A 13,316-nucleotide genomic window follows, 5' to 3' on the forward strand; every position below is an offset into this window, starting at 1 on the left:
CCTCTAGGAGGCTCTGCAGTGATTCAGGATTTGAGATAATCGTAATTTATATCATTCAGTCTAAAAATAAGCATTTACTAAATGCTTACTACTCATATGCCAGGCACTGTGCTAAGCACTAGGAATAAAAAAAAAATATGCCCCTACCCTCAAGGAGCTCACAGTCTTAAGGGGAACATACAGCTGTGAACATACAAGACATATACAGTATAAATGGAAGATGATCTCAGAGAGGAGGGACTCATGGCGGTGGAAAGGCGTAGGGCTAATGACGGTCATGGGCAGATACAGGAAATGACAAAAAGTAAGTATAAAATAGTGTAGAATAGAATTCATCTAAAAAGGGTTGGCAAGATATTTCTTAGAGTTTTGCAAATTTAATCAAAAGAACCTTAACCCAAATGAAAAAAATACTCATGTATATCCACTACACTGGATACCACAGCCTGTAGCTATATTGCAAGTATAAGAGGAGCACTAGATATAGCCAAGTGATACCAGGGGGGAAGACACAAGAAAGAAGCCAGTGGAAGAGTCCTTGATCTCAGCTGGCTATGCACAAGTGTACAAATTAGAAAAAGCTAGAGGAGCTACAGATCTCCACACAAGGAAGGAGAATTAGTGGGATGAACTCCATAATTGAAATGCCACTCTAGAAAAGTGTTCCCCCCAACTTTTTTTAAAAAAAGAAATAAAATGGGATAAATAAAATAGAGTAGCATTGTTTTCTGTTGAGGCTTTGTATGTTTTTTATTTAGCATTTTATTTTCCCCTAATAACATGTAAAAACAATTTTTAACATTCCTTTTAAAAAAAATTTGAGTTCCATATTCTCTCCCTCCATTCCCATCCCCATCTTTGAAAAGACAAGTTTGATATAGTTTACATATGTGTAGTCACACAAAACATTTCCATATTAGTCATGTTAGCATTGTATTTTAATAAGATATACTTAGTGAGGATATCTTATTAAAATTTGTGGATCTTAGTGAGGAGATCCAGAAACCAGAAAAAGACAGCATCGTGGGAGAGACCCTTTGGGTAAATGTCAATCAATAGGTGTATATCATATGCTACCTGGATAGAGAAAGGAGACAGATGAGGCACAGCCTGGATTTGGGCTGTGAGCGTTGGTGAGGCTCAGATGAAAGAAAAGTTACAAAGCCCTTTGCAATGTAAATACCAGTTGGCTTTTTTTTTTATTAGTGTCCAATAGGGTGATGATATCCTTCCCTGAGTCTTCTGCTGTATCTTTGCAGAAGTCAAAAGGTGTTTACAAAGCATAAAAGACTGTGCCGGTATTTCATTAATAAGCAGGTGGGGAAAAATGTGGGCACTCAATGTTTTGAGCTTAAATCTGCATTATTAAAATTTTCTTAAGTCTAGACTGCCTACAAAACAATAAATCAAGCCCTGACCTGTAGAGTGTTGATTTCTAAGTTTTACGTGCTCACAATGAAAATGAAATACTCTTCCAAACTGGTTAGAGCTGGCTCCAGCACAGAGCCCCTGGATCTGCTGTAGGGACAGACTTCAGATGCTTAGACATTTCCTAGATGAAACCTTGAGAAGCTAATAATAACTTTTCGACTTGCCTTCAATGATACATGGAGGGGTAGGCCTGGGCAAAACCAAAGAACTGTGTCATTGTTAAGAGAATTGTGAAAGGAAGTGGAAAGTGGGGTAGCAAGGGTTTTGAGATGAAGAAAAGGGAGAAAAGGGAACTCATAGTGAGTGTCCGCCATTTCTTCAGTAAAGAAAGAAGTGAGCAACTCTTCAGTGAGATGAGGGAGGAAGGAATTGTGGGAGACTTTAGGAAAGATGAGATTCAGAATAACTTTTGTTGGGGGTGAGTTGAGGAATCTATGAGAGAGGAATAAAAGGATGCCTTGTTGCAAACAGTCAAAGTTGAAGCTGGATAACCTGAATTTGATGGCATGGTCATGATCCCATCAAGCTCTGTTCTGCAGCCTGTGAAGCTGAGGATTGTCCAGGGGATGACAGAACTAGAGGGCAAGGGATTTAAAAGTAGAAGGCAGTGTAGAATTAGACAGTGATTAACGTGAGGGTCCAAGATTAGAAAGGAAATAACAAAAATCAGAAAAGTCTGAAAGATGAAAAGGATAGAGTAGGGGGAAAAGGAATAAGCTAAGTAGAGGTTGTGGTCAAATAGAGAAAAGTCTTGAGTTTTTGAATGCACAGTGGTGAATACCAGGATGGAGTAAAGGAACAGATCATAGACTTAAAGAAGATTGAGGAACTGACATTTCCGGCAGCTTTGAATTTGTATTTGAAAGCAACTTGTTTTCCTAAATAGGTTAAAATATTCCTCTTATAATATTGTTCACACTACACTTTTGCTGAGCCCTTGCCTTGCTAACACAAAAGTAAACTCCATGAGCAAAGCCGGAATAGCAATATGCAGACTACAGCATTTAGTCTGACTATACCATGACTATAGCAATATAAATGGAAAGATCCCTTCACCGTCTTAAAAACAACAACCATCAGCTTGAATTCCTCACATTTATGAGTAAGAAAATGCAGTGGTAGAGATCTCTCTCTCTCTCTCTCTCTCTCTCTCTCTCTCTCTCTCTCTCTCTCTCTCTCTTCTGGCAGTGTTGATTTTCTTGACCTGTTTTTTTTTTCCTTTTTAAAATAAAGAGAAAGGTATAGTTTATTGAGTAGAAGAGATCTATATTAGGCCATGTAGGTAATGGAAAAACAAAAGAAGATATCAACGTTTTTTAAAACTATAAATTCTAAATGAGTTAATTTCAAATGAATGTTTTTTCTTTTCTTTTTCTTTTTAAGAAACTTTAGATAAATCATTTAGGTTTGAAATATTTGAACAGCAGATAAATACCAAACAATTTTACAAAATTATATCACTGCTGTAAAAAGGAAGAATGCAAAAAGTTTATTATGTAAAAAAATGGACTACAATTAGTAAAAATTTATAAATTCTTGAAGAATATTTCTAATTTTGGTGGGTTTTTTTTAATTCACTCTTTTAAAAGTTTATTCCCTGGTTATATGTAAAAAACAACTTTTTTTGGTTATACATATACATTCATTATTTTAAATATATTTCCTTATGAATCATGTTGGGAGAGAAGAATCAGATCAAAATGGAAAAATCACAAGAGGAAAAAAAAAGGAAAAAAAAGTGAACATAGCATGTGTTGCTTTACATTCAGTCTCCGGAGTTCTCTCTTTGGATGTGGATAGTGTTTTCCATCCAAAGTTTATAAGGATTGTCTTGGATTACTCAACTAGTGAGAAGAACCGAGTCTGTCATAGTTGATCATCACATAATCTTGCTGTTACTATGTACAGTCTATTCCTGGTTCTGCTTGTTTTGCTCAATTCATGTAAATCTTTCCAAGCCTTTCTAAAATAAGCTTGTTCATCATTTTTATTAGAATAATATTTCATTACTTTCATATACCATAACTTATTCAGCCATTTCCCAATTGATGGGCATCTAGTCATTTTCTAATTCTTTGTCACTACAGAAAAAGCTGCTACAAACATTTTTGTACATGTGGGCCCTTTTTCCTCTTTTATGATTTTTTTGGGGGGATACAGACATAGTAGAGCACTGCTGGATGAAATGGTTTGCCCAATTTTATAGCTCTTTGGGCATAGTTCCAAATTGCTCTCCAAAATCATTTCACAACTCCACCAACAATGTCTTAGTTTCTCAGTTTTCCCACATGCCCTACAACATTTATCATTATGATAACTTTCCTGTCATCTTAACCAATATGAGAGGTGAGGTGGTCCGAGTTGTTTTAATTTGTGTGTGTGTGTGTGTGTGTGTGTGTGTGTGTGTGTGTGTGTGTATAATTTTTTTTTTTTTTTGGCTGAGGCAATTGGGGTTGTGACTTACCCAGGATCCCACAGCTAGAAAATGTTAAGTGTCTGAGATCATATTTGAACTCAGGTCTTCCTGACTTCAGGGCTGGTGCTCTATCCACTGCACCACCTAGCTGCCCCAATTTGTATTTTTCTAATCAATAATGACTTAGAATGTTTTTATATGACTATAGATAGCTTTAACTTTTTCATCTGAAAATTGTTCATATCCTTTGACTATTTATCAATTGGAAAATTGTAGTCTTATAAATTTGATATAGTTTTTAATTTTTAAAATGAGGCCTTTATCAGAAAAACTGGCTGTAAAAATTTTTTCCCCAGCTTTGTGCTTTCCTTCTAATCTTGGCTGTGTTAGGGTTTTTTGGTGCAAAAGCAAATGGACTACCAAAACATGAACTATATATAATCAGTAAAACTTTTATATAGGGCTAATTTTTAAAAAAATAGTTTCATCAATGAGCAGAACCAGGAGATCATTATACACTTCAACAACGATATTGTATGAGGACATATGTTGATAGAAGTGGATTTCTTTGACAAAGAGACCTGAGTTTCAATTGATAAATGACGGACAGAAGCAGCTACACTCAAAGAAAGAACACTGGGAAACGAATGTGAACTATCTGCATTTTTGTTTTTCTTCCCGGGTTATTTATACCTTGTGAATCCAATTCTCCCTGTGCAACAAGAGAACTGTTCGGTTCTGCAAACATATATTGTATCTAGGGTATACTGCAACATAGCTAACATATATAGGACTGCTTGCCATCTAGGGGAGGGGGTGGAGGGAGGGAGGGGGAAAATCGGAACAGAAACGAGTGCAAGGGATAATGTTGTAGAAAAATTACCCTGGCATGGATTCTGTCAATATAAAGTAATTATTAAATAAAAATTTTTAAAAAAATAGTTTCATCATCTGTAAAATGAGGGACTCCACGTAACCCCTGAGGTTTCTACCAGTGCCCAAATTCTATATTTCTGATAAAAGCAATTATTAATATCTATTTTAAATACTTTAATTCTTTAGAATACACACACACACACGCACATATTCAGATCTATATAATTAGCAACATCTTTATTGGTGGGGATATACCTATCTGGAAGGTATAGAGAGTTAATTCATTATAATTGTTATGTAAACAATTGTTATAATTCAGATACCAGCCAAAGTTGCTATCCTGAAAGAAGACCCTACAAGGGACTTAAAACAACTTCTTCATGAGCTGAGAAGTGTCATCAATGAAGAGCCCTCTGTGTCTCTACCTAAGAATGATGGTGACATTGGAAGACCCTCCACTGGAGGAGCCATTCACATGGGAGCGTAAGATGCATGTGCTTTTCACCCTTCCAAAAATCAGACTCTGTTTGAGTGGTTTGCTGCTCAGGTTGCCTGTGAGCTGCTCTGTAAAGAGTCTTGGCTGGTAATGATGTCTGGGAGTAACAGGGAAAAGAGGAGATGAGAAAGGAGAGCACAAATATAAGAAATCTCTCTTTTAGGAAAAAAGATCATGATGGTCAAAAAAGATTGCAGCCTTAGATAATTCATTCCAAGAGAGCACTTTACAAAGCTGCTTTTAAAAATATCAACCCTTTGAGTTAGGTAGTGCAAGTAATAACTGTTTGACAGATGACGGAAATTGAGGCTTAATGAGGTTAGATAACTTGCCCTATCATACATTTAGTGAATGGCAAAGCTAGAACTTTGCTCACTCCTCTGTTCTCAGAGAATTTTATAATCATCTTGTGTACTTATTCTAGTCTAATTTGTGTTATAAGTATCTATGCATCTGTTTTGTTGTCCTGCTTTGTCTTATTTATTTTGTTATCTTTTCCAGTATAAGCCTAGTGCATTGCACACAGCAGGAACCTAATATTTGCTTGATTAATGAATAAGGCAATGTTTATCTACTTTTGATAGATGGTTGGTCAATGTCTAAGAACCGGCTCTCCAAATCTACACATATAAACAACACGCTTTTAAATTTAATCTACAAAATCGTTATTTTCTCAATTGTTTTTAAAAATCTAGACAACTAGCAAGTCAATCAAGCCCTGTTTTGTAAGTGTTTGCAGATTTTTGAGGTGTAAATGTTCAAGCTGCATCTTTAGGAAAAACAGACCTCAACCTACCCTAGACTCACCTCCCTCAGTCAGTTAAGTTAGTGTCATGGCTCTTAGCCCTGGTTCTATTCACTAATAACTACTTTCCTCAGGTTTTATGCTACTCTAGTGTTTAATCTATTTATGACAAAATTTAACTCTGCACGCCTTAAAATAAAGCAATGTAGTAAGCATGAACAGAATAGGTAACTTGGAGAACTCGGAAAAGATTTAGCTGCTGCTCTGAAGGTTTTTATTATGAATCCCTGAAACCTGGGGACAAGAGGCTCTCTTTGCAAACTTTACTTTGGAAACTTACTTAATGCTTCATAGAAGGTTATATTCATATGAGAAATTTGGGGATCTAGAAACTATAAGGAACACTTCTGATCTTCATACCAATAACTTTGGGGTATATTTGTCCATACAGAGATGATGCAGTCAGAGATTCACTTACTGATTCTAAACTGAGAACAGAGATGTTCAACAGGTAAGAAAAATTGGAGTTTCTGAATGTAGTTTATAGAGCCAGAATTAGGAAAACATCAGCCTAGCAGTTGAGCTTATATTCCCTCCCTTTCCGCCTATCCCGCCCCTCCCTACCACATATTTTGTTTTTGTTTTTAGCATTTTGATTTATTATTTTTTTAAACATTCTTTTTAAATTTTGAGGTCTAAATTCTTGCCTTACCTCCCATCCTCTTCTCACCCACTGAGAAGTCAAGCATTAGGATATCAATTAATTATACATGTGAAATCATACTAAAAAGCCATATTTCAAAAAAAAACTTGAGAAAATAAGTGAGAAAATTATACTTCATTTTGCATTCAGAGTTCATAAGTACTCTCTCTTTTCACCATGCATCCTTTGGCATTGTCTTGGATCACTGCGTTGATCAGAGTAGCCAATTCTTTTCACAACCCATCATCATTTCATCATTGTTGTTACTGCGCACGATGAGTTGGCTCTTCTCACTTCATTTTGTTGGTTTTTCTCACTTTACTTTGCATAACTTAATATAGTCCTTACCATGTTTTGGGATCAGTGTTTTTAAATGAATAATTTGTAAGGCATTTGTAAGGCATTAGTTAATTGAAAGAAAAGTTGTTGATAAAATGAAAAGGGTTTTTTTTTTTCACTGAAATCTATTTTCTCATCTAAATTGGAATCATCTTGCTAAAAAGTTATCATCTGACTTTTAAGTTTTCCTGATTGCTTTATTTTAAGCAAATAACTGATTTAGGCATTGGGATAAAAACCTAAATAAAGAACAGATTTTATGTCAGAAAACCAGGATCTATATCCCATCTCTGTGACTGTGGCCAAGTCTTTGGACTTCAGTGTTCTCACCTGCTTTATGGACCTAATAGGAACTTTTGAGCTGGTAGGAGGGAAAAAACCTTATAAATCATAAAGTGCTATATACATGTAAATTATTATCATCATACCACCTGATGGGGAAGATAAGGCAAGGTATATTGAGAACTAGGATTACATTAGAAAGTGATAATTCCAAGTAGTGGAATACTCAAAATATTCAAGTAGTGGGAAGAGCATCAGAAGGAGGAAGACCATGTGGAGGAAGTGACATAGAGCTGACCTTGGTGACAAATAGCATTTATACAGGGATAGCTGTGAAAAGTGTCCATTCTAGACACAAACAAAGTAAAGAAACAAAAAGACAGGAAAAGATCAGGCAATGATGAATGGTGCAATTTGGCTAGGGATGCACGGAGATTATGGAGTGAGAGACAAGATTCATGAAGCAGGTTGGATCCACATTAAGGGGGCCTTCAAATGTCAGACTGAGGAGTGGGCTTGAGATGGCAGAGGTGGCAACTTGTATTACCATCATATTTCACCCAGAGAAGTACAATTCTAGTCACTTTGTAGATGAGCTGAATCCAATAGAAGAGGAAACTACTGAAAATTTTGGTGTAGGGGGAATTATGTAAGATGTATTCTGTATTAACAAGGTTATATTAAAAGCGCTAGAAACTTTGATCAAATAATTTCACCTCTTCACCTTGCCTCAGTGAGTGGCTTCCTCAGTTTCTTCACTTGTAAAATAAAAGGATCAGAATCGATTTATCTCTAAGGTTCTTTTTAGTTCTAAATATTTCAGTCTGATTTGGGAGCAAGAAGAAACTACAGTTAGAGAATTAGGAGTAAGGAGGTCATTACAGTTGTCCAAGCAAAAGGTAACAAGAGCTTGAATTAAAATTATAGCTGTAGGAATGAAAAATGAGGAATTGATAGATGGAAAACAAACAGTCTGGAGAAAAAATGGTCTTCCTTTGACAAGCCCGAGGATGTTAAGTTATTTAAAAGGCTGGGGTATGGGGCAACTAGGTGGCGCAGTAGATAGAGCACCAACCCTAAAGTCAGGAGGACCTGAGTTCAAATCTAGATTCAGACACTTAACATCCTAGCTGTGTGACCCTGGGCAAATCACTTAATTCCAATTGCCTCAGGAGAAAAAAAAAAAGGCTAGTGTGTTGGGGTGAGTTGAAGATGTAATTCAGCTCCAGATAAATGTGTTATAGTTCACTCCTAAACCAAACTTCACAAGTTCAAGATGGGGAAGATATAGTTTGTTAGGAAGGAAGTAATCATATAGTAGTGTTGATGGAAACTCTAGAAAATGGGATCCTCCAAGAAGAGCATATGGAGAGAAAAGGGAAAAGGAAAGAGGGGAGAACCTTAGAATTACCCACATTCATGGGAATGGGAATAAGAAAATGAGACAAAAGAAGTAATAAGTAGGAAGAGAAATAATATATAGTTCATAAAACATATATAGTTCAGTATTGTAGAAACCACAGAAAGAAAGATTTTCTTTAAGAAGGCATGAATGGATTGTCATTGGTCACATAAGTTCCCAAGTCAGTCAGAAAACATTTGTGAAGTGCCTACTGTGTGGCAGGTACTGTGAGAAGTGCTGTAGATATGAAGAGAGATAAAAGACAGCCCATGTCCTAAAGCAGCTCACAATTTAATGGGGGAGACAATATCAAAAAGTTAGATAGACAAGATACATATAGGATTAATGAAATAATCAGTGGCAACAAGGCACTAGAATAAAGGAGAATTGGGAAAGATTTCCTGCAGAGCAAAGTCAAGGAGGATGAAGAGTGAACAAAGGTCATTGATCTTGGTGATGGTTATCACTACTGATCTTGGAGAAAGCAGATTCAGTGTAGAACCAAAGCTTCTTAAATTGTGGGTTACAAACCTATTTGGTGTCATGTAACCATGAACATGAAGGTCATGAAAAATTTGGCAACAGTAAAAAGTTTCTGAACACAATAACCAAAAATTAATAAAAAATCAAACACATAATGAACCAAGCTGTTTCTGGCAAGTTTGCCCATGTTGCATCACTTAACATCATTGCAGCATTAGTTCTAAACATACATGTGCACTTTGCATTGTGCATGCATGAATGCTGCCAGAAACACCCCAGCTCAGATTCAAAATGGAGCTGCATAAAAATTTCTTGGGCAAAAAGGAGTTGCAAGTGGAAGAAATTGAAGAAGCTCTGCAGTAGAGGAGGCTCTTTCTACATATTTATTTGTGCTTACAAGGTAAACTAAGCCTGAGCATCCCCAAAACAAGGCTGAGGTAGTAAGACTTTTAAAAAAAAAAACACTTCACCAAATCAGAATCTCTTAATTGAAAAGGATTTCATTTAGTTCTTAGATGGCTAGGAATCTTCTCGATTACCTTTAAATTTGTGGTCATCCAACCTCCATTTGAAAACCATTGAGGAACAAGCTCTGAACTACCTCCTAAAATAATTGCGTCCACTCTACTTTTGAATAGGGCTAGGTCCAAATCACTGTAAATAATGAATCCCATGAAGTGATAGAATTATTTAAATTCACACTGCATATTTGCATTGGACTGGAACCAATGACCATATTTTAAATACTTATAACTGTAAATAGTGAGTTTGAATACATACAACCATTTTATGGGATTTACTATTCCCATTTATTAGAACTTAGTTTTTCTTATTAGGAAATTTTTGCTTATGTGAATCTCAGATCACCTTCATGTTTCATCAATAGCCAAAGGAAATAATGAGGTCAGTAATCTAGATATGTCACCAAGAAAGGAGAAATTTATGCCAGACACAGTATCCTACAAATTTATGGTAAATGAAAAGAGAAAAGATTGAATATAGACTGAATGGGTCCCCTCCCTTCCCCATATACCCAGTGGTAATGTTTCATTGTTCTCCACTCAATCTTATTTAAATGAATTCTCTCGCAAACCTTGGTGGAAATGCTGTTTCATTCATTTTCTTCTTTCATCCCTTCCTGCCCCCTTTATTGACAGAAGCAGTTCAGTTAGAGAAACCCCTGAAAGCACTAGGTCAAGTGAAACTTATAGCAGGTAAGAAGTGCTTATACTCAACATTTCCTTGAATTTCAAATTTTTTTTTGTTGTTGTTAAAATATCCTTCACTGCTGTATGGGCTGATTCTTCAGAAGGTAGCTGTCAGTATCCTCAGGGCTGACACACTGAGTTTCAAGTTAGGTCCCCACTGGTGTACTTTCCATTAGTACTAATCAGTCAGCTCTCCATTCTTTAGAAAGTTGTATTTATCGACAAGGTGTAGTTTAACAGTATAAAACATCACTGTTGACTAGGTGACACAGTAAACAAGAGTGCCAGGTCTGAAGTCAGGAAGGCTCATCTTCCTGAGTTCAAATGTGGCTTCAGACACTCACTAGCTTGGTGACTCTAACCAAGTCACTTTACCCTGTTTGCCTCAGTTTCCTTAGCTAGAAAATGAACCACAGAAGGAAATGACAAATTACTCCAGTATCTCTGCCAAGAAAACCCCAAATGGGATCATGAAGAATCAGACAGCTGAACAACCACAAACAAAACAGCCTCCCAAAGGCCTGGTTATATTCTCTCACAAATGTATTCAGCACCTAGAGAAAAGAATGGGCTTAAACTTAAGATACAATGGTAGTAGAGAACTTAATATGATCAAAAGATTAATTTACAACTTCTGGGTGTTGGAAGTCCTTTCTCAAGTCCATTGTGGCCTTTTTAAATCTGTGTAACAAGTGACATTTCTTGGAGTGGCTTCTGTGTCTGTGTTGGTCTTGCTGGTCCTTGGTAAGTCCTTAGGATGAATGCTCCCTGCCACTGGTCCAGTCTCTCAAATAAGAAAATTGAGGAGAAAGAAGCCCTTTTCTTGTCTCCCTTTCCTCCTGTTCCCCTCGCCACTGGCTACATCAATAGCCTAGCCAGGATCTTCTGAACTGTAAGTCTCTATCCCTGGATAGTTCTTCTGTCCATCTGAAGGATCATTGACATTTGTCCTCATTAAAGCCAGAGTGAGGTGGGGGAGGAAAATAGATTGCTTGTTTGGATCTCAAGTCAGCTGTTCTTTTCATGACCCAATAAGAGAGGAGTTCACATTTGCTAAAGGATCACTGGGTGTAGACAGTTGTTTACTGTCTTTTGAAGTCTTCACAATCTGTGTCTGTGGATTGGCTGATTTTTTTGTTTCTCATCTTGTAAGAGTATTGTAAAGATGAATGAGAGGAGATGAAGAGGATGGAGTAGAAGTAAAATAGAAGTCCCTTTTAATAATGTTCTAAGGTTCTGTGAGATGTGAGGTATTTAAAGCTTTTATAAGACAAAAGGAAAATTTGTATTAATACAATGAGCCATATTTTGTCCACCCAGCACATAGCTTAGGTTCCTTCACTTAGCAGGCTCTCAATACATATTTGTGGAAGGGAAGTGGGGGAGGAGGGAGGAAGGAAGATCCTTCATAAATCTCTCTTTTCCAATATGGTGTGCACACTAAAGCATGAGGGAAGTTGTCCCTTTGTTCTGGTTATCACTTCAGATTGCAACTTTAGTTTGGCCCATCCTCCTGTGAGATTTCCATTTGTGTCTTCCCTCAAAGCCTCTGAAGAGAATCTATTATGTCCTAGAATCTTACACACCTTTTCCCACTTAAAAAAAAAATAGAATCCAATAGCAAATTTTAGAAATATATTTAGACTAATATCATAAATGAACACATAACTAAACAAAGTTAACACAACAATGTACTTGAATATCACTATTTTCTAAATGCTATAGGGAAACTTGGCTATAAATATGCGAGAGAATTAACTTGAATCCATACTTTTATTGTATCATATATTGTAAAGAACTTTAGATGAGTCAAATAATTAAAAATAAAGGAATACGTACAACTATGTATGTAGCCATGTATATATACCACATACTTCAGATTACATATTTGATTTGGTTGGTGTATGTATGTATTCCTCCATCCAGACAGATCACAGTGCCTTAGTAGAAGATTTTGGGGAGTTGCTATATCCAAAAAATTCATTCCACTGCATCCAACTAGGTGATGACCCTTTCTAAAGTTAATGAGGCGGTTCCATTGATAAACGGCATTTATTCACAAACACATCCAACGTGAAAAATTCAGTCAGACTGGAGTGGACATACTTTATAATATCTACATATATAAATGGATAAATTGCACATCTGTCAGATGCTTTCTTTACAACAAGCCTATGCAAATATTATCCCCATTTGTAGCTCAGAAACAGTGACTTATCCCTGGTGACATGAATAAGAAGTGGGATAAGAAACCTAATCATGTAGCTTAAACCCAGTGTACATTCCACTTGCACATTAACAAAGATTGGAAGATAATTTGAAGTGAAATAAATAGATTTGAATGTTCAGGGGCTTCTTTTGGTTGTTGTTAAGTTGTTTAGTTTTCATAATAGTAATTTTTAAAAATTATATGCTTGGGAATCATTGAAAGAAATTGCTATTAATTTTTAGGCCTTAAAGATAATTCAGCATTGAATTAGGTTAATACTATCAGGAATTATCCGATAAATTTATTATTTTGCAATGAATATACAATATGTGCTTATAGTGGTTAATCTAGCTTTTAAAATCTGTATCAGTTAATTTAATCTATAACATGTTTGAAGTCTTAAAAATAAAAGCTGAGTGAATTTAAAGGATTTTTATGATTTATCTGTTTGTATTATTTACATTTTTTCATTAATTAATGGTCATAGATCTTTGAGATTCCATTTACTTACTTTATTTTTAAAAATATTTTTTGTCTTTTTAAAATTATTTCTTTATATTGTGTCTCCTAACCTAAATCATCAAAATTTTATGTCATTGAAATGTACAAAGATAACTGTATTGAAATAACTCTTCCCTCCACCCCCTCAAGAATATATGTTGTCTAAGTTTCACAGTTTTATTTTTTACATTTCATTAACATGATATGAGGACTGAGTGCCAGCGA

At 35.8% G+C, this 13,316-nt stretch overlaps 1 protein-coding gene across 12 annotated transcripts in view; it reads left to right on the forward strand.

The window, feature by feature from the left end:
- CCDC158 (coiled-coil domain containing 158) overlaps positions 1-13,316 on the forward strand; it is a 127,796-nt gene that overhangs the window by 97,264 nt on the left and 17,216 nt on the right. For 10 of the 12 annotated variants that reach the window (XM_051967409.1, XM_051967416.1, XM_051967408.1 and 7 more), the window contains 3 exons: positions 5,043-5,206; positions 6,416-6,475; positions 10,331-10,387. In XM_051967409.1, coding sequence (XP_051823369.1) covers positions 5,043-5,206; positions 6,416-6,475; positions 10,331-10,387 — 281 coding nt within the window. The remainder of the gene's footprint in view (positions 1-5,042; positions 5,207-6,415; positions 6,476-10,330; positions 10,388-13,316) is intronic. The other 2 variants (XM_051967410.1, XM_051967411.1) reach the window with 2 other exon arrangements.

Source organism: Antechinus flavipes, chromosome 6 (genome assembly GCF_016432865.1).
Source record: "Antechinus flavipes isolate AdamAnt ecotype Samford, QLD, Australia chromosome 6, AdamAnt_v2, whole genome shotgun sequence".
NCBI classification, from domain to species: domain Eukaryota; kingdom Metazoa; phylum Chordata; class Mammalia; order Dasyuromorphia; family Dasyuridae; genus Antechinus; species Antechinus flavipes.